This window comes from Bos indicus x Bos taurus, chromosome 20 (assembly GCF_003369695.1).
Source record: "Bos indicus x Bos taurus breed Angus x Brahman F1 hybrid chromosome 20, Bos_hybrid_MaternalHap_v2.0, whole genome shotgun sequence".
NCBI lineage: Eukaryota > Metazoa > Chordata > Mammalia > Artiodactyla > Bovidae > Bos > Bos indicus x Bos taurus.
In genome coordinates this window covers 32,587,487-32,610,294 of record NC_040095.1, presented here as the reverse complement: position 1 = coordinate 32,610,294, position 22,808 = coordinate 32,587,487, and the positions used below count along the sequence as shown (strand labels likewise).

At 39.7% G+C, this 22,808-nt stretch overlaps 1 protein-coding gene across 1 annotated transcript in view; it reads right to left on the bottom strand.

Annotated features, from left to right (window-relative positions):
- OXCT1 (3-oxoacid CoA-transferase 1) overlaps positions 1 to 22,808 on the bottom strand; it is a 159,273-nt gene that overhangs the window by 19,972 nt on the left and 116,493 nt on the right. The window contains exon 14 of the mRNA XM_027520028.1: positions 10,828 to 10,917. Coding sequence (XP_027375829.1) covers positions 10,828 to 10,917 — 90 coding nt within the window. The remainder of the gene's footprint in view (positions 1 to 10,827; positions 10,918 to 22,808) is intronic.

The following is a 22,808-nucleotide window of genomic DNA, read 5'->3' as shown; positions in this document are numbered from 1 at the left end:
TTCTTTTCAACTGCCAAGTCTTCTTTCTTCCTTACCTGATCACGGTAGGAAGAAATGTTCTGAACGTGCAGTATAGTGGGAGGGATTGACTCTATATCCGAATTTTTAGGGTTAGTGGTGTCTTGTTCATCTCCATCAATCTGCTCCTTTCTTTCTCCATGAAGAAATGTCAAAAAAGGTAGATGACCAGACACCAAGTGAAGCATCAAAAAAGCTCTGACTGGTCCTCAAGGCTTCTGATTTTTATATATATTTCCTTCTTTGCTAACTTCATCTAACCTTGGTGAACATTTATATCTCTTTCCTCCACCTGCTTCTCCAGCTTTTCTCTTCTCCACTGCATCACTTACAGGCCTCCTACAAAATCTAGGAAACCACCATTTTCTTTTTATCCAACCAAATACTTTCTATTACTTGCTTCATGGTGATGTCTCTTTAATTCTTTAGATAATCTGTGTGCAATTTTGCTAAAGTCTTAAGTATAAATAATTCTGGTTAAATGATAATAAACCTCATGTCATCATTTCAACAAGCTTCATGTTATCATAATAAACTTAATCCAAGATAACAAGTTCTCTTTTTTACAGTGATTTTTGCATTCCATGTCAACACTTCATTTATCGGAGGCAACAGAGCATTCATGTAAGACTTTGATTTACATAAAACCCCATTTCATGCCCATCTTTTCTGTTAAGTGTTTCTTAAATGTGCCCCAATATTATTTCTTATTTCAGGCATCTTCTTTGGGAAAGCCCTGTGATCAAGTACAAAGAAGGCAAAGTCTAGAAGGTGGTTGCTCCTTAAGGGAACAAGTCTTCAAGCGTGTGTTCATGCCACCTGAAACACACTCCATGTACCCCTTTACCCCACATTTGAATGTCAACACCCGCCCCACTCTTCATGACTTGGCTCTGGTGTCATCTACCCTGGAGAAACCATCTCCAACATCCCCTACAGAGTGCCCCTACACCAATTGCACTCATCTCACATGCTAGTAAAGTAATGCCCAAAATTCTCCAAGCCAGGCTTCAGCAGTATGTGAACCGTGAACTTCCTGATGTTCAAGCTGGTTTTAGAAAAGGCAGACGAACCAGAGATCAAACTGCCAACATCCGCTGAATCATGGAAAAAGCAAGAGAGTTCCAGAAAAACATCTATTTTTGCTTTATTGACTATACCAAAGCCTTTGACTGTGTGGATCACAATAAACTGTGGAAAATTCTGAAAGAGATGGGAATACTAGACCACCTGATCTGCCTCTTGAGAAATTTGTATGCAGGTCAGGAAGCAACAGTTAGAACTGGACATGGAACAACAGACTGGTTCCAAATAGGAAAAGGAGTACGTCAAGGCTGTATATCGTCACCCTGCTTATTTAACTTCTATGCACAGTACATCATGAGAAACGCTGGACTGGAAGAAACACAAGCTGGGATCAAGATTGCCGGGAGAAATATCAATAAATAACCTCAGATATGCAGATGAAACCACCTTTATGGCAGAAAGTGAAGAGGAACTCAAAAGCCTCTTGATGAAAGTGAAAGTGGAGAGTGAAAAAGTTGGCTTAAAGCTCAACATTCAGAAAACGAAGATCATGGCATCCGGTCCCACCACTTCATGGGAAATAGATGGGGAAACAGTGTCAGACTTTATTTTTCTGGGCTCCAAAATCACTACAGATGGTGACTGCAGCCATGAAATTAAAAGACGCTTATTCCTTGGAAGGAAAGTTATGACCAACCTAGATAGCATATTCAAAAGCAGAGACATTACTTTGCCAACAAAGGTCCGTCTAGTCAAGGCTATGGTTTTTCCTGTGGTCATGTATGGATGTGAGAGTTGGACTGTGAAGAAGGCTGAGCTCTGAAGAACTGATGCTTTTGAACTGTGGTGTTGGAGAAGACTCTTGAGAGTCCCTTGGACTGCAAGGAGATCCAACCAGTCCATTCTGAAGGAGATCAGCCCTGGGATTTCTTTGGAAGGAATGATGCTAAAGCTGAAACTCCAGTACTTTGGCCACCTCATGCCAAGAGTTGACTCATTGGAAAAGACTCTGATGCTGGGAGGGATTGGGGGCAGGAGGAGAAGGGGACGACAGAGGATGAGATGGCTGGATGGCATCTCTGACTCGATGGACATGAGTCTGAGTGAACTCTGGGAGTTGGTGATGGACAAGGAGGCCTGGCGTGCTGCGATTCATGGGGTCGCAAAGAGTCGGACACGACTGAGTGACTGATCTGATCTGAGCTGATTGTTTTTTTTTTCCCAAACAAGCCTAGCGAAGAAGTTTCATTAACAAATTATAAAACAGCGGCAAGCTCTTATGAATGAAAAAAAAAATTAAACCAAATGAAACTGTTAATTATGAATTATCCTCACAGAAGAATACTTTATCTTGGGATACTTTTCAACATCGCAGAAAATTATCTCAAGGATGTTTCTGAGAAAGCATTTTTTAAAAAACTCTTTCATATTTGCAGCTTTTGGTAATATATTTGATCCAAATTAAAAAGGATGAATAAATCTCATCTATACTTTGTATAATTCCTCTGCACAAAAAAACAAAACAAAGACAAGGTAAAACAGTATTCAAGATTTCCATATGACACCTTTGCTATCATATATGAAATGGCCTTACTAAAAGTATTATTCACAAAGATTTATTCTCAACTTCATGACAAAAAAAGACAAATGAAATTATATATGAAACAGAATCCGAGACCTAGAGAACAAACTTCTCATTGGGGGGAACAAACTTCTCACTGGGGAGAAGGGTGGGGAGGATGGACAGATGGGAGGTTGGAATTGACCCTATGCTGCTGCTGCTGCTGCTGCTGCTAAGCTGCTTCAGTCGTGTCCTACTCTGTGCGACCCCATAGACGGCAACCCACCAGGCTCCCCCGTCCCTGGGATTCTCCAGGCAAGAACACTGGAGTGGGTTGCCATTTCCTCCTCCGATGCATGAAAGTGAAAAGTGAAAGTGAAGTCGCTCAGTCGTGCCTGACTCTTAGCGACCCCATGGACTGCAGCCTACCAGGCTCCTCCATCCATGGGATTTTCCAGGCAAGAGTACTGGAGTGGGGTGCCACTGCCTTCTCGGGAATTGACCTATACGCCTTGCTATATTTAAAACAGATAATCAACAAGAGTCTACTGTATAGTTCAGGGAACTCTGCTCAATATTCTTTAATAACCTAAATGGGAAAAGAACTTGAAAGAGAATAGACATATGTATATGTATAACTGAATCACTTTGCTGTACACCTGAAACTAACACAACGTTGTTGATCAACTATACCCCAATATAAAAGTTAAAAAATAAGTTACATTATATTAAAAAAGCAAAGACAAAGTAAAACAGTATTCAAGATTTTGATATGACTGCTTTGCTATCAGATACGGATTAGACTTAATAAAAATATTATTCACAAAGATTTATCCTCAGCTTCGTAACAATATAATTATGACTCTTTTTATTCTTTAGAATCCAGGCCTCCTACTGTAATAAAAATAAAACCTAAGCCTGTTTCAGAAATAGAGCTCTCATTTATGTTCTCAAAAATAAGTACTGGAGCTTTGCCTGTTTCCAATAAATGACAACTATGACTGAATTTCTTTGCTTTTGTGCTCTGAGAGTTATACCCTTAGGAACACATTTCCAGTACACAATACTGAGAACAAAGCACTTTCCTTTATCTTGTTAGTGATGATGGTAGTTGCCAGACAGAAAAGTTTAGTAACAGAAAAGGGAGGCAGGATATATAGGTTCTCAGCTTGCGTCTGGTCTTAATTTTCTACTTGGTCTTAATTTTCTACCTGACCTTTATCAGAATGTTTAATCTCCAGGAAATTTGGCTGGATTATCTTTAGAAGGAAAACAGTTAAGACTTACCTCAAAAGAGTGTTATAATGATAAAATAGAGGCAGTTTATGAACATGTAACTGCTTGGAAAAAGTTAAAAGTGTTCAAATATGTTCAAATTAATGAATTCAACAATTACTGATTCCTAATATGCACCGGGCATGATTTTCCTCAGCTGTTGTGATAGAAAGAGCCCCTGCCCTCATGGAACTCACATTCTAGTGCAGAAAGGAGATGAAGAATCATCAGAAGAGGGGGGAATTTCATTTTGTGTAATAGTCAGGGGAAGCTGCTCTGGTATTCTCAACAGAGATCTGACTGAACTGAGGAGGGGAGCCATGCAGATAACCTAAGAGCTTTCCAGGCACAGAGAGTAACAAGCACAAAGGCCCCGAGGCAGAGGGTGTCTGGAATGTTCCAGAAACTTACAGGAATAGAGTCTGGCTAGAGCTCAGTGGGCAAGTGGGAGAATCCCAGGAGCTTGAATCACAGAGGCACTTCGATTGATGTTGACAAACCAGGGGGGGGCCTTAGAGATAATACGTAGCACTCTGAACTTGATCTAAGGGAGATGGGAAGCCGTGGAGGATTTCTGAGCCCAGAAAGAAGTGATATAATCTGGTTTATATTTTAAAACATCACTCCTACCAGTGTGGAGAATTGTGTGTGTGTGTGTTTCCACCCAACTCGTCTTTGTTTCTCTGACAATAGGGATCTCAGCATGCACTGCCCTCCAACACCAGTGCCTGTTCCCCTGACCTGCAACACACAGGTCCCTGCAAACTCTGCCCCATCCATCAGATCTCCACGCAAATGCTGCATCCCATGACGTGCACTCTGATGTGTAACTATTCTAAGTATTGCTTTCTATGACTCTATCCCGGTGAGACTCTGACCTGTCTAAATGAAGGACCACATCTTTCTATTTCTAACTTCCTCAGAGCCTATTATAGTGCTCGGCATATAGTAGGTACTCAACAAATATTTGGTGCCTGCAGAAACAAGTAAATTAACATACTTACATACAATAATTCTGCCAAATTTCCAGAAAAAGCATCAAAGAATATTCATCAGAGGATGGAAGGTGCTAAGCCAGCAAATTCATAAAAAGCTGGCTCATTTATATTGGGTGGGGTAGAGGTAGAAGTGAGCCATTTAAAAAAGAGAACAGAACATGGAAACAACTAAGAACTTGAAACAACACGATGCATTTGTGGAGATCTTAGAAGAAGTGAAGCCCTGGAAACAGAATGGGGTGGGCTGCTGGGGAGTTGATGACAAAAGACTGGGAGGCTCAGATCAGATCAGATCAGTCGCTCAGTCGTGTCCGACTCTTTGTGACTCCATGAATCGCAGCACGCCAGGCCTCCCTGTCCATCACCAACTCCCGGAGTTCACTCAGACTCATGTCCATTGAGTCAGTGATGCCATCCAGCCATCTCATCCTCTGTCGTCCCCTTCTCCTCCTGCCCCCAATCCCTCCCAGCATCAGAGTCATTTCCAATGAGTCAACTCTTGGCATGAGGTGGCCAAAGTACTGGAGTTTCAGCTTTAGCATCATTCCTTCCAAAGAAATCCCAGGGCTGATCTCCTTCAGAATGGACTGGTTGGATCTCCTTGCAGTCCAAGGGACTCTCAAGAGTCTTCTACAATACCACACTTCAAAAGCATCAATTCTTTGGCGCTCAGCCTTCTTCACAGTCCAACTCTCACATCCATACATGACCACAGGAAAACCATAGCCTTGACTAGACGAACCTTTGTTGGCAAAGTAATGTCTCTGCTTTTGAATATGCTATCTAGGTTGGTCATAACTTTCCTTCCAAGGAGTAAGCGTCTTTTAATTTCATGGCTGCAGTCACCATCTGTAGTGATTTTGGAGCCCAGAAAAATAAAGTCTGACACTGTTTCCACTGTCTCCCCTTCTATTTCCCATGAAGTGATGGGACCGGATGCCATGATCTTCGTTTTCTGAATGTTGAGCTTTGAGCCAACTTTTTCACTCTCCACTTTCACTTTCATCAAGAGGCTTTTGAGTTCCTCCGTGGCCCTAATTCAATCCAGCTTTAGTTTGAGACTAGCCACTTTGGCAGTGGCATGGTATGACTGGTTACCAGGAAAGAAAGTCTGTCTAGCAGTAAGAGGACCTTTGGGATGCTATGTAGATGTGACAAGGACCTAAACAAGCAGAAATGCACAGGACAGAGCAGATTACAGGGGTGCTGTGGATGCAATACGCACAGCGCTTGGTGCCAAGGGAGGGGCAGAAATTCCACAGGTAATTTCCAGAAGGGGCGGGGCATCATCACTTCAGTTGGGCTAGCAGATGGGAGGTTTTTAGAGGAAATGATGATTTTACTTGTATAAGTGTTATAGTTGAGGTAGTTATGGAATAATTGGGGGGAGTTATCTAACAGGGAAGAAATACAGTCCTAGAATTCATCAGACAATTCCAGTGTGGACATAAGGATCAGGGATTCACTAAGTGAAGAATAACAGTTGGGGACAAAAATTTATATAGCATCCAAGAGAGATGCAGAGAGTCAGAGGTGCAGAGGACCTTGGATGAAGTTACATGGAGCCCTGGAGGAACTAGTAAAAAAGAGGATGTGGTGTCTAGGGATCCAGGTTGTTGAGAACAGCTTTGCATTGGGGTAGCATGTGGTTTACAACTTTGGGTCCAAGGCTACAGTTAAGGTCTTTCTCAAAAGACCAGAGAGGGGCAAAGAAAGTCCAAAGAATTTGGCTTTAAGAGTATGATCCAGAAATTACATGGGTTCAAATGCTGAAATCCCACTGACTCAACTTGGTCACATGGATTGACGGCAGAAGAAGGGGATGACAGAGGATGAGATGGTTGGATAGCATGACTAACTCAATGGACATGAGTTTGGGTAAGCTCTGAGAGATGTGAAGGACAGGGAAGCCTAGTGTGCTGCAGTCTATGGGATCGCAAAGAGTCAGACACGACTTCATGACTGAACAACGTGCAAGGGAGGTCTGGAAAATGTGGTCTGTCACTGGGCTACAATGTGCCCAGCTAAAGCCTGGGAGGGTTCTAATACAAAAGGGAAGAAGGGGAGATGGGTACTAAGTGACACAATTCCGTTGCTTTCTTTTAAATATTTTGCTGAGAGAATTCTCTGGCGGTGGTCCAGTGGTTAGGGCTCCTTGCTCTCCCTGCTGAGTGAGAGCAAGGAGTTCAATCTCACAAGCCAAATGACATGGCCAATAAAAAAATAAATGAATATTTTGCTTATATCCATCTCAACAAAGTAAGGAGAGCTTTGACCAGGAAAAAATGAAAAAAAAAGAAAGAGGTACTTCTGAAACCTGATGCTCCCAGAAAATGGCCGGTGTGGGTGGGATGGTGATACAGAGGTAACTCTTGTGAGGAGGCAGCATGGAATCGTACGATGAATATGGACTAGACCAAACTGAGTAAAACTTCAGGCTCTGCCGCTGACCTGGACAAGTTTCTGACCTGCCTACATCCCAGCCTTACATTACAGGGTCACTGACAGGTTAATAAATTCAGTATCTACAATGACATACACAGAGCCTTGCACCTAGTGAGGACTCAAACTCCTATTCCTTTCCTCCATTTTTCCCCATTTTTAGAGGGCAAAAGAAGGACACGCCAAGAGATCAAAAGAAGAGAAGAAAGACGGTGGCTAGACACCAAAAACTACCACTACTTTTTTGTAATTTTGCCTGGAACCTCGATGCCCAAGTTTAAATGAAAGCCACTCTACAATGCCAGTCTGACACCAGTGTCTGCTCTATGTCTCCAGAGGCAGTTTGAAGGCAAGGGAAATGTTATGATGGTTACTCTAGAGCAGCACTGTAGGCAGCCAGGCTTCAAATACCATAAGCTGCTGGCTGGCTGCAAAGACTTATAAGGAAAGAGTTTCCTTTGATTAAAACATTTGTAAACATTAGGTCATGCTATATTTGTAAGTAACCTGCATCTGTAACCCTATAGATGAAGAAAAGGAGCAAAAAGCTATACCTAAGACCAGCTGATGGTTCCATCCACTTACTGAAAAAAAAGATTAGCAGCCCAAGAATACAAGATTATATTTCTTTCTTCAGATTTTAATTCTTCACTGCAAACTATCCACTCTGTATCTTAGAAAACTGTAGGGATCCTCCCCCTGGGCTGATTAGTCATAAGGCAGTAGAAGTTACCTGGCACGTCTAAAAGAACTGGTCATTACGGGAGAGGCCACTAGGAGTGAAAGAACTCTCCTCTCTCTCTTCTTTCCAACCTCTCTCAATCTTCAGGCAGACAAAAGATGCAGGAAAGAAGTGAGGTCCCTGTGTTTCCTTAAGTTGGGCCAGTAACAGTGAGTCCAGGTGAACAACAGAGAGTAGGAATCACATTCCAGGAGTAAAAAGTGAAGGTGGCAAGAAAAGGAACTTCTTCTTTTGGTTAGTTTTCAAGGTTTGTTGTTATATAGTTGCTAAGTCATGTCCAACTCTTTTGCAACCCCATGGACTGTAGCCCACCAGACTCCTCTGTCCACGGGATTTCCTAAGCAAATATACTGGAGTGGGTTGCCATTTCCTTCTCCAGGGCATCGTTCCCACCCAAGGATCGAATGTGTGTCTCTTGCACTAGCAGGTGGATTCTTTGTCACTGAGCAAACAGGGAAGCCCAGTTTTCAAGGTTATCTAACTGTGAACTATGAAGAAGTCACTATTATTATTGCATCCTCCTGTCAATGGTTGTTCAACTGCTACTTGTGATTTGGGCTCTCGCAAGAGGAGATAAACACATGTCCTTCTATTCTGCCATCTTGAACCAATCTCTTAATCACAAGAATATTTTTTGTTAGTTTGTTCAATTGAAAGTATCTAGGGAAAATATCTAACTTCAGTTCTGGTCTAAAAGTCAGTGCCAGTTTCCTCACTCAGAGAAGAAAAATAAGAAATTCTAAAAAAAAAAAAAGAGTATCTTCCTTCTATGAAAAGCTTTAATAAGGGACTAATCAGAAGTTTGAAGTGCCATGTTTCCTCTATCAAAAATTCCAGCTGAGGAGAAAGAAAACAGTTTAGGGGGAAAAGAGAAGTGAGAGAGAGAGAATTTGCTAAATACAGGCCCAATGTTTTGAAAACGAATGCACAAAAATAATCTGAAATGAGTCGGACTTCACTGCCTATGCGTCAACACTGAAGGAACAACAAAAGGAAAGTCGGCAAGAGTTTCCTCCAAACAGACATTATGTTCTGGAAAAACTTTGGATTTGATCTGCGTGCTTGGCATTCCTTTGTCTCTGAAATGGAGTATTTTGGATGCTTTTTGCAAGGCACTGCTCAGAAGTCACCTGTGTTGGTTTCATTTCTATTGTTCCATATTTAGGCTTCACTGCTCAGTTTTCAGTGTTTACTAAGCAATTTATAATTTTGTATTTATTACAGTTTTCACAATGAAACTGCTTCATGACACACATCATTCTGTAACAGAACTCCCCATGGGAAGCAAGTCAAATGCAAATCTTTCAGATCCAGGCTCTCCAATACTTCATCACCAAATAAAAAAAGTGAAAATGAACTATCACTTCCACTCAAAATAGCAGGTATCAAGGAAAAGACCCTGATGCTAGGAAAGATTGAGGGCAGGAGGAGAAGGGGACGACAGAGGGCAAGATAGCTGAATGGCATCACTGGTTCAATGGACATGAGTTTGAACAAAATCTGGGAGATAGTGAAGGACAGGGAAGCCTGGCGTGCTGCAGTCCACGGAGTCGCAAAGAGTCGGACACAATTTGGCGACTGAACAACAACAACAAGGTGAAAATAGTTTTTGTTTCAAAAGTAAGACTTTTAAAGGAGAATGAGCAGAGGGCATAGAGAGTGAAAAGCGTACTCGTCACTCAATATCAACTTTGCAAATTATCAGAAGCCCAGGGATTCAGGTCAGGAAGGCAATTAAGCTCAGCTGGTTCAAATACAAATAAGAAAGGAATAAGAAAGCAAGTCATACTGATAGCTTGGTATTTAGAAGACTGGGCCTCAAAGTCAGAGGTATCAGGACTAATCTCAGTTCCACTAGTTATGTGACCTCAGGCAAGTACTTAACTCCACTGAAACTCTGTTTCTGGACCCACAACAAATACCTGTATCAAGCTCATGGGCTTGTACAGGCAAACACACACAGAGCTTAGTGTGCCTTTGGAGCACAGTAAGCTCAATGAATGGAAGCCATCACCATTGTAGGATAATGACATCATCATCATCATTAATCACACACCACGAGGTCAAGGATTCTTGTCCATTTTTAGTCACAGCCAAATTCCAGCAGTGCCCAACACAGAACAGGCATTCAATAAACACTGAATAATTTATCAAAATAGAAGTGTAATATTCTTCAGAATAGACCACTTGCTGTTACCAAGTCCATCATTTTCTAACACCTTCTCAAAATGGCACCTCCACAGCCTTGGTAAAAGGCCACATTAACCACATGAAAATAACTGCTTTTAAAAACCCACATTCTGTTGCATTTTCATTTTTCACAGAAATACAACCACTATAACCATCTTTAAACCTAAATCAGAATTCACTGGCAGTCCAGTGGTTAGGACACTGAGCTTCCACTGTCTGGCAGAACGAGTTCAATTCCCGGTTGGGGAACTAATATCCCTCATGCCGCTGGGTGTGGCCCCAAAATTAAAAATATCTACAAACCGGAATCAACACCTCTTCCCTAACATCTTTTCACTGCCTCTGAAGACATTATAGCTTTTACCTTTAATGTGCACGTGAGGCAAATAATCAAAGAATGCCCTGATGTTTGCTTCAAAGTTAAACAACCATTTAGCTGAATGATAATAAATAATTGTCTTTATCTGCAATGTTTTGCTATAAAATATAAATACTATCAAGTTGAGTGATCCAGAGCAAACAATAAAAACCACAGTCACAGCCCAGTGTGAATTTCCAAAAGCAGCCCTCCTTACCTTTGCAGAATGTTCCATGGTGACCACTACTTTGGTTCTGGCACTGGACACTAGATCCATAGCCCCTCCCATTCCTTTCACCATCTTTCCCTGCAAAACAAACAAAAAATAAGAAGTAATTCTCTTTCAACCTTTCAGTATGTGGTGCAACAAAATTAACTTACAAGAAGTTGCTGGAATAATTAATCAGAAAAACTCATTGACCTTCATTGCTTAGTACTTGAACTTTATCACCTTAATATTCTGTTGTTCTCTATTATTCTGTGGCTGAAGGATAAGTTCAGGATAAATATTACTATGTCACATTTATTAAATATAGCTAACATTATTACATCAAAGAAATATTAGCAATAAGGCAATCAGTGGATAAGAAAAGCCTCAAGAATCTTTCCAAAATTCTGGGCACATTACTACTATCAGAATAATAGGAGATGAAAATCTATATACCCCTGACATTCATTTCTTTCTTTTTAAACATACAACTGGCACCACTGAGTCTTCAATCACAGACCCTTTCTAAAGCACTCTCTTGGCTGTCCTGCAGATTCAATGCCACTAGGTAACAAACTAATGCATTAGTGGTGTTTCCCTAGTAATGATTAATATGAAAGGTGGGTCTGTCTTTCTAAAACTTGGCACTCCTCTTGCTCTTACAAAAATAAACCAAAACAAAAGTATGTATTTCTGTGAAGCAAAAACGGAAAACAAAAGCACAGTTCAGGATCCTTTCATCAAGACAATTCTATTGGTGGTCATCTGTCCAGCTCCTCATTCATTAAACATTTACCAACCACCTTCTCTGTGCCATATACTCTGAATAATTCCCATTGTCTAGTCTGTCTCCTGGTTATAGAATTTTGGAAAAAGCAAGTGCTTCCAGAGATGATGAAATAAATTCTTACTCAAGTAGACTGACGAGAAATGTTTCTAACACCGAAACCTCTTGAAAATTTAATATATTTTTTCATACAAGTCCTCTTGCTGATTTGACAATAAATGGTTACAGGGCTCTCGGCTCCTTTCCCCTAATTTCATAGCTTTAAGGAGATTAGGCCACACACTCACAGCTGGCTTTAAAACAGTCTCAAATACCCTGGTTTCAGAAATTTCAGAGGTCAATGCAACACTGCATGAACATGAATTAGGAAACAGAAAAGAAGGGAGTAAGTAGTCAGGATATCTTCGTGGTTTGGAGCTTGTCACTAAATGACATGAGAAGCATGGCAATGGTTGGAGAGTGGAGCAAGAAAGGAGTAGAAGAGACCAAATGAGTCTGTCTTCAGACATTAAGATTGCGATGAAGCAGAATATCCATGTAGAAATGTATAATTTTATATTTCTATAAGTCATGCCTTCAACCTTACTTGACGGCAATTTTAATAAGTTAAGCACCACATCATAATATTTCTGTAGAGAACACTGATACGTTATGGTACAAAATATGAAAGTTATAGATGGAAGCAATGAATGTCTATCATAAACTCCAATTCTTAGAAGTTTGAGATTTTTTAAAGCATCAGAAGACACTAAAGCTAGTCCATTTTAAAATATCTCAAACTGCTGTGGTAAGAATATCCAGCCAGTCTGAGCTTCCGCACACGGTGTCCTTGGGCAGACTAAGAGTGTAAGTGCCAAAGAATGAGAAAGCCAAAGAAAACCGGAGGCTAAGTTAGTGTGTTAAACGTTCCTTGAATTAAAACAGAATTATTTGAATTAGAATATACCACAGTCCAATTTTGTCCATTGTGACACAATGATACTGGTAAAAGTTTATGACAGCCTCTAAAAAGAAGCTTGTCCATTTTAAGTGAATCTGATGTATGTATTTTAAACCCCTGTCAATTATTTAAGAAAGACTTACAGAGTACCAACTAAGCACATAACACTGTGCTGGCAGGAATATGAAGAGCTAGAAAACATGTCGGAAAGAACTAGCTCTTTGTTTCTCTTAAAAAGAACTTTACCCCCTGACTCAATGTAAATGAACAGCCTTCATCATGCAAAGGAATTCAAGTGATCTAATGTTCTGTCCTCAAAGCACATGCTATGTTTCAAAGCACTATTCTGAAACTTACACATTGGTTTCCAAGAGTGAAAAATGCACAAGATTAAGTGCAGAACACCGGAGATCTATTAACCCATCATGTGTCGTGTGCAAAACACCAAGAGACAGGTTCAATCCCTGGGTCATGATCCCCTGAGGAGGGCATGGGAACCCACTCCAGTATTGTGCCTGGAGAATCCCATGGACAGAGGAGCCTACAGTCCACGGCTACAGTCCATGGGGTGGCAAAGAATTGGACACGACTGACGCGACGTAGCATGTACACGCACAAATCTCTCTGAATTTGGGCTCATTCTTCATAATTCAGGAATAAGAATATCTGCCATACCATAAAGCTGTTGTGAGGAATGGATGAAATAATGTATGAAAACTGTGGAATAAACAAAAGTTTGTAAGTTCACCGACTTACATATTCAGTTTCCTGAGTCAGTCAATTCAGTTTCCTGAGTGTCTAACATAAGCCTGACAGTACTGGGTGCTAGAGTTAGAGATGATCAAGACAGGCTTCTTTCCTCATAAATTTCACCACTGAGGGAAGGGAAAGCATCCTTGTGTAATTAAAGAGACTGGAACCAAACTTCTTCCCTGTAAAAGAAGCATTCTCCACCTCTCCCTCATCCCAAGGCAGAGCTAAGTGCCTCTTCCCTGTGTCCTTGGCACTATTCGGTATGCAATTCTATCATAGTGAATGTCAACTCTCCTTTTCTTTCTGTCATTGTATTATTTATTATTATTATTACTACATTATAGGTGCTCAGATGAATAAGTGGATGAATGGCTTCAACTAACATAGGTATGTTCAAGCTCTAGCAGAACACTGAAGATGCAAATGCTAACTGTGCCTGGAGAGGCAGGAATGGGAGGAAGAGGCTGGGGCAGGGGGGTGTCACAGAAGAGATGCTTCACAAAAGCAGTCTGGCAAATGGGAAAGAGAACAGCAGTGACTCCTAAGGGAAAGCATTCTAGCAGGTTAACAGGAAAAACCTTCAAATGTTTGTTTTCATATTTTTTAAGTAAGTTCATTGTACTAGAAAAAGAAAATACAACATTTCCTTCCATTTCAAGTCCCAAGTGATTTCTGAAACAGAATCAATTACTAAAGGAAAACAACTTATTCTATCTATACCAGCAGAAAAAAAAAAAACAGTTATGTAAGACATACTCTCTGAAGCAGGTGGGAAATTCAACACAGTCTTTCAACCCCACTCAGCAGGCACTCTTCTGGGACTCAACTACTTGAATATCCCATTTCTCTACTGCAGCTGGGGAAGACATGTGCCTGAGTGCTAGACAACGGAAGAGAGGGAGGAGACATCTGTAGTTTCAGGTTCTGGCCCATAAAAACCTCTCACATAGAATCCTTCATGCTCCTTCAAGTTCTACAATCTGGACATTGACATCATAGATGACTGAGCTTCCTTCAGCCTGGGTCCTTCAATGACCATGTGGAGCAGAGCCCACTTATTCAGAAACAAACTGCATTGTTCAATACAAGTGAAAAATAAACATATAAGATGCTAAACCACTGAAGTCAGGAGGCTTATCTCTTACATCAGCTAGTGTGACTAATAAAATGATGTGTTGTCCAAAACAGTTCTATGTAAGGGACAGAATTCTGCACAGAAACAGAACTAACTGTTACAGCTGCACAACAGTGGGGGACCTGAGGCCTCTTAAGGAGACGTTGTACCACTGCTCTTCTGGCGGGGAGGGGTGTGACTGTCCTAGGCACTGTAATTACCTGTTTATCCAAGTGTCCTACACACTGCTTGACACTTGATAGAGTTGAAATACAGATCTCATCTACATCTTCATCTCCCTCCTAGAAACCCTATATCCTATTCAATATACAAAATAAAAAGCTGATAAAACAGAGAGGTTAAGGAGCTAAAAATACACTTTTAAATAAATCACAAGAGAGAAAGTGGTATTTAGAGAAAAACAGGCCTATAATAAAGAAGAGATTCTGGGCACGATTGAAATACTGGGCCAGGGTGACACAAAGTGTGGCTTTCTTTAGAATCTCATCAGCAAATACACATTTCTTGAATGGGGCAACTTTAGTTCTGAAATGCATTCTGGCTAGCATAATGGGGAGATGATTGCTGGATACTCACTTCATAGCCAGCTCATTTTATGGATTGACTCTGACATCAAGTATGAAAAGAATACTGAAATAAAATGCACTAGAATGCTGCAATCTGTATTATTTAATACGACAGTTATAAAACTTTTCGAAAAAGATACTGACTCAAGTGTTATCCTCCATTCACAAATATTTCCGGGGTCTATTATGAACGAGGAACTAAAGAATTAGGAATAAAAAATGAATATGATCATCTACCTTTTTTCCCTAGGAAATATATTTAAACCAAAATAAATATTTTAAACACATTTTTATTTACTTTGATCCTATTTCCTAATATCAGAATTCTGAAGAAAAGTGAAGGAAATGGTTAAAATACCATTTAAAATAAAACATAAAACATATTGAAAATGATTCTTGCCATCATCTTTAGCATTAGTATATAAAAGTAATGGCTTATTTTCAGATCTGTTACCTCTAAATATTCTGTTAAGTAAGAAACAATGTACAATCTACAGAAACAATTTTTAAAGCATTTTAAACTAATGCTATGTGCCCCACTGAAAAATGTGAATCAAGTGTAAGAAAAAGGGAAAGATAGCTGTTATTTATTAATAAAGCTAGGGTTTGTTGTTCAGTATTAAATATCAGAACATTAAGAATCCATCTCAATCCAAAAGTAAGCTTCTTTATTTCTATCTCAGTTCCCCATTATTAAAAAATGTTCTAGGAAAGAAAAGGGCCTCTAAACATGTTTCCAGCTAAAGTGCAGGATAGAGGGAAAGTAAAAAACATAATCAACATTGTTTAAACAAAGAGAGAAAGGTTATAAAAGATTTAAATTTTGCGTTAACTTAGCAAAGTTATAACAGAAGTACAGCAGAATATTTCTCTTTTCTGTTATACTTTGTATTCAAAACCAAGAAAAATGTGACTTTCTTCTCTAAGATTAATGTATATTTCCCAGGACAGGTGAATTGATCATGTAAACCAATTAATATTTAACTAGAAATGAAATAATAGTCTCTACTGCTAAGTAAATTGACAAAATTGCTTGTAACAAATATCAGTTATCAATCATAATATGGGCTGAACAGAAAAGCATTATATAAAAAGCAGTACTTGAATAAACTCAAAATTTCATTTTAGTAAGCACCCTTGCTCCTGTTCTCTCTGAGATCTTGTTTCATCAATTATCCCCCTCTCTGTAGATTCTTCAATACACTGAGGTCCGATTTCTGTCTTGATCATGCCTTTGAAGTGAGAACTACTCCATCCCTTCTCTAATATTTAATCATTTGATTCAGTAACACTGAGGGTTTATTTTATACATTCCTGGGCCTTTCCATGACATTTTACACTCTTGTCCACCAACTTCTGAACACTCTCTATACTCATTGGCTTCCATGGTTCATAAAACACCTCCTACTCTCTTTCAGGCCCCCTTTTCGCATCCTTTTTCCCACACCAGCTTTGTGTGTTGGCCAACTTAAAACCTCTACCCTTGGGCTCCTGCTCTTGTCACTACTTGTTCTCCATGAGTGACTTCATCTGTGTGCTCATGATATAAATCACTCCATCTTTGATGTTTCTAAAACCACATTTCAGCTCAAATCTTTGCTCTGAGTTTCGGATTTCAATATCCACCAGCCAACCCTGTGGCCCAATCTATTGGCTGATTCCCAAAATAATTTCCTCTTGTTTCTTGGCAATTGGCTACATTTCCCAGCCTTCCTTGAAGTTAGGGTTCATCATATGGATATCTCTGACCGATGAATGGAACAGGGTGAAAGTGATATATAATACTTCCAGGACTGGACCATAAAATCTTCCAAGAACAAGGTTCCATGTTTTTCCCCTTTCTACAAACTACATGTTGAAGATGGTGCAGCCACAGAACACAAGAAATCTCAATCCCTGAACAGAAGACAGCTGTCTGCCAATGAGGAATACTCATCTGGTCCTATGGGAGTGAGAACTAAAAACTTCTATTATAGTATGTTAATTATTCATGCCTCAACTCAGTATAGTCCAAACTAAATTAAGCATATTTTTCAAGGCAAATCTCATCTGTTAACAAACTTCCTGTTTCAGTTAGTGGCCAACCATCTCAGGGTCTGAATCAGAAATGTTCCTATCTCTTGCTTCTCCTTCACTATCTATGTACAATCAATGCGTCATTCAATCACAATATTTCTTGAATTTGATCATTTCTTATCTAGATAAGATCTTTAAGACTTCTTCCCAAGTGGTGGTATAACATCCCTACTAGTCAACCTGTGTCCAGCCTTGACCTTGGTGCTATGCTGTGCTTAGTCTCTCAGTGATGTCTGATTCTTTGCGACCCCATGGACTGTAGCTTGCCAGGCTCCTCTGTCCATAGGGATTCTCCAGGCAAGAATACTGGAGTGGGTGGCCATGCCGTCCTCCAGGAGATCTTCCCAACCCAAGGATTGAACCCAGATGTCCTGCATTGCAGGCAGATTCTTTACCGTCTGAGCCACCAGAGAAGCCCCTTGACCTTCTCAAATCTTTCCAACTCACAAACTCAAAAATAATCTTCCTAAAATTAGCATTTTATATCATTCCTCTGCTTAAGACTCTTCACTAGTTCCCCAGTGCTTCAGGGTAAAGCCTAAGCACATCACTCAGTCTGGCATACAAACTATGATGGCCTGGCCTGGACCCTCCTCATCTCCTTACACCCCAGTTCCCATGTTTATTCCAGGAATAGTGAGTTTCTGGTCTACCACATATGGCTTCACACTATGCTGTAAGGCTCCACCCTCATTCTATCAAGGGTACTCCAGATCACCCTTTACGTAACAATCCTGATTGAGGTCTCCCAGGAAGCATCCACATGCCTCTGCCCCAACCCATCAACAAGACAGATTAGGGACCTCTCTTTGCTGCCCTCACAGCATCCCTGCTCAGTCTCATTGCAGAATCGGTCACATGGCCTGCATCAGGATCAGGGGTGATGTTCCACTGACAAGTAGTGATGAGGCCTCATCACTAATCAATCCAGGTAACTATAATTAAAATTCTTCCTCATGAGAAGCATCCCCTTCCCCTCTCTAACAAATTGTGTCCCACCCACCACCACCATCTAACAACTTTAAACACAATACCAGGCCTCCAAGACAATCCAGCTATGACTACCATATGCTGTGATCGATCACATCTATTGTGATTCATCAGTATCTGTGCACTAAAGAAATCAATTATCTTCAAACAGGAAAAAGGAGCCCTAGCTATTAACTACACTGATTCTCTCATTTTGTAAAAGTATAAATACCACTCAATAGTGCCTACATAATTCACCTTTGAATTGGGTGAATGTGGGTGAATTCAGCTCAACCTACTCCAAGTAAATAAAAAATTTTCAATGTGCATAAAATTGATTGCAAGTCATTAACTCCACCTTTGTATAAGAAATTGATTATAAATTTACTAAGTGAAGAGTTAAAAGTAGAAAATGTTAATATTTTCTTTTCCTAAGGTATAAGCAATATATGATGAAGTTTCCCTGGGTTATAAATGAAGCATTTTGGGTAGGTTAACTTCTTACAAGGTCAGATAGATTGACAGTCTGATTACTCTGTTTGGTTAATAAAATGAACAGCAGGAGGAAAACTCTTATGTTATTCTTAGCTTTGTCATGAAGCTATAGTTTCAGTCTTCATAGAATCTATTCATTATTCTGCAAAGATGGAAACAAATATCAAATAAGGTGGCTAGGTGAGTTCACCTTATTTTATCAGACCTCCTATAGAAGACATCAATAGAAAGAGCTTGAACAAGTGCTCCAGGATAGATGTAAGGGGGTTTGTTTTTATTTAACATGATTAAGTATTATTACAGTATAAATAAGTTATTAAATTGAACTTTTTTACAGTATAAATAAGTTATTTAATAAGAATTTAATTGAATTAATTAAATAATGCTAAACACTGGCATTTCTGGCCCTGTACATTAACCAGAAACAGGATAAACACAATATTTTAAAATCCAAGGGTAAGTTATTTTCTTCATTAACAACCTCTTCTTTCCATTGGGTCACAGAGAGAAATGCATTAGAATCATATGAAACTGCCCCTATGATACGAAGAACTAACTCATTGGAAAAGACCTTGATGCTGGCAAAGATTGAAGGCAGGAGGAAAAGGGTGCAGCAGAGCATGCGATAGTTGGATGGCAGCCCGACTCCATGGGCATGGGTTTGCGCAAACTCTGGGAGATGGTGAAGGAGAGGGAAGCCTGGTGTGCTGCAGTCCATGGGGTCACAAAAAGTCGGACACAACTGAGTGACTGAACAACAAGAAAACAAAAACACGTATGACCTAAAAACACAGAAATTTCATATGGCTGGTTCAAATTAATGTTCTAATGGTGGGAACACAGATCCCATTTACTATCACACAGAATATTTTTAAGGGCTTATGTTATTTTTAGGAAATCTCTAGATAATAACAACAAAAATGACAGCTAAAATACAAACGGAAAGATAACAATCATTTTTATGTGTCTGAATGTACAAAAATATATCAACATCCTTCAACAAGTCACTCACATGGAATATGAAATTATTACATTACTTTTGGAAATATGAAATAATCTTTCTCACAAAGTTTATCATCTGCTTCTTCAAAGGGGGTGTGGGTTGGTTGGAATGAAATGCGGGCGGTGAGCATAGAACCACGGGCAGAAGCACACTTGCTCCATCACCTCCTCCCACTGTCTGCAAAGCTCTAAAGAGCACAATTACAGAATTATTATAATTACACAGCTATCTCTGACAGCTGGATGGAATTTTCAGAGAGAGAGGCACAGTGACTGAAAGAACATTACTAAGGAATACATCAAAATCATTACCAGTGTTTTTAACCACAGTAGAAAAGATCAAAAAATAGTGTAGAAGATAATTTAAAAGCTAAACACATACACACTTAAGAACAATTGTGAAAGAGCATAAGGGCTTCCCAGGTGGGTCAGTAGTAGAGAATCCACCTGTCAAGCAGGAGACCTGGGTTCAGTCCCTGGGTTGGGAAGATCCCCTGGAGAAGGGAATGGAAACCCACTCCAGTATTCTTGCCTGGGAAATCCCATGGACAGAGGAGCCTGGTGGGTTACAATCCACAGGGGCGCAAAAGAGTCGGGCATGACTTAGCAACTAAACAACAACAACGAATGCTATGTATACTAAATGTAGGTTCTATATTAAGCAAGTTAGAGGGTTAGGTAAAAGAACATGTATTAGATTTAGAATGTACCTCAACTTAGGCTCCGTGGAAAACAGGTCTGAAATAATCAAGTTTTGTGTTCACACGATTTTTTAAAATTATGTATTTGCTGAGTCTTTGTTGCTGTGTAGGCTTTTCTCAAGTTGTGGCGAGCAGGGGCTACTCTCTGGATGCAGTGCATAGGCTTCTCATTGCAGTGGCTTTTCTTGTTGTGGGGCACAGGCTCCAAAGTCTTCAGGCTTCAATAGTTGCAACATGTGGGCTCAGAAGTTGCAGCTTGTGGGCTCCAGAGCACAGGCTGAGTAGTTGTGCCGTACATGTAAAATATCATGTATGAAACGAGATGCCAGTCCAGGTTCAATGCATGATACTGGATGCTTGGGGCTAGTGCACTGGGACGACCCAGAGGGATGGTATGGGGAGGGAGGAGGGAGGACGGTTCAGGTTGGGGAGCACATGTATACCTGTGATGGATTCATTTTGATATTTGGCAAAACTAATACAATTATGTAAAGTTTAAAAATAAAATAAAATTTAAAAAAATTAAAAAAAAATCTAATACTTACATTCTCAGGTGAGCAGCAAGAGCTGCAGTGAGAAAAATTTTATTCCTTTTATTGCTATAACACTCTGTGGCAAAAATGATTTCATTCACATTCATCTGGAATTGAGGTATGGCAAATATTTGGAGCTGCGATGTACTCTCAAAAATATCATTTTTATTCCCAAGAATGCTATTTTTAGGCTTCATATTTAGAATGAAACACACTCTCTTGATAACCACTTGAGACGCAGCTCTTCAGGAAGGAGTTGCTTTTTTCTCTAACCTCAGTTCAGTTCAGTTGCTCAGCCATGTCTGACTCTTTGCGACCCCATGGTCTGCAGCACACCAGGCTTCCCTGTCCTTCACCAACTCCTGGAGCTTGCTCAAACTCATGTCCATAAAGTTGGTGATGCCACCCAACCATCTCATCCTCTGTCATCCCCTTCTCTTCCTGCCTTCAATCTTTCCTAGCATCAGGGACTTTTCCAATGAGTCAGTTCTTCATATCAGGTGGCCAAACTACTAGAGTTTCATGACTGATTTCCTTTAGGATAGACTGGTTGGATCTCCTTGCTGACCAAGGGACTCTCAAGAGTCTTCTCCAACAACACAGTTCAAAAGCATCAATTCTTTGGTGCTCAGCTTTCTTTATGGTCCAACTCTCACATCCATACATGGATACTGGAAAAACCACAGCTTTGACTAGACTAACCTCAGTGAGCAGGTTTAAAATGGAAAGTTGTTTATCTTCATTATTCAAAACTGTATGAGTGTGAGTTCACATGCATATATATAACTTAGCTTTGTTCATTGAGAAGGCTTAGAAGCAAAGACATCATGGTAGGAACAAGCACACCCAAACACCCAGATCTTGGTTTCAAATACTTTTCTCAAGCAAAAGAAACCAGGATTCCTTGGAGAAATAGCTGATACTGGGTACAATAAAAATATAAGATGAACACCCTGTAGTAACAGAAAGGAAGTACTCAATGAAAAAATTTTCAATGAAGGTATACAGAAGCCAGTGTGAAAAAATTCCCAATGGCCACAGTTGGAATAACTTGAGTGTGAAAATAAACAACATGGCATTGGGTGATAACTCAAAGTATAAAATATACATGAGTCCATACTGTCATAAACAAATAAATGATAGAGAAGAGACAAATCTCTCTCAAAGAACAGCAAATAATATATAATACCTTTCTCTTAAGAGATCTTTGAGGGTGGGCTGAATCTACTGACTTGCTTCTAAAGAATAAAGTGTGGAAAGGGAAAAATAGTAACTTTATAGTAAACAAACCTTGTAAACAGTATCTTAATCAAAAGATAAAGGTTAATGTCAACAGTGTTATCATGTGGCTATCCTATACTCCTTAACATGATGCAAAAAGAAGAATATTTACTTCTATAGTATTCTTTCCAAACACTCAGAACCTCACTCTAATGAAAAAAAAAAAATCAGACAAACCCATACTGAGGAACATTATACAGGACATCTGGCCAGTACTTCTCAAGACTATCAAAGTAATGAAAAATAAAGACTAAGACACTGTCACAGACCAGAAAAGACTAGGGAGATGTGACAACTAAGTGCAATGCAGTACTCTGAACTGGATCCTGGAAAAGACAGAAAACATGAATGGAAAATCTGACAAAATTCAAACAGAGTCAGGAGATTGATATTAATGTACACAAAAGAACTGCACACTGAAAACTATAAAGCACTGATGAAACAAAATTTAAATGAAAGAAACTCTATGTTCATGAGTTGGAAGACTAATATTATTAAAATGACCATACTATCCAAAGTAATTTACAGATTCAGGGCAATACCTATCAAGATACCAATGACTTTTTTTTTTTATAGAAATGTTTTTAAAATTCTAAAATTTATGTGAAGCCACAGAAGACCCCAAATAGTCAAAGCAATCTTGAGAAAGAAGAACAAAGCTGGAGGGATTATATTTCCTGATTTCAAAAGCTTCAATAATTAGAACAGTATCATACTGGTATAAAAACAGACACATAGATCAATGGAACAGA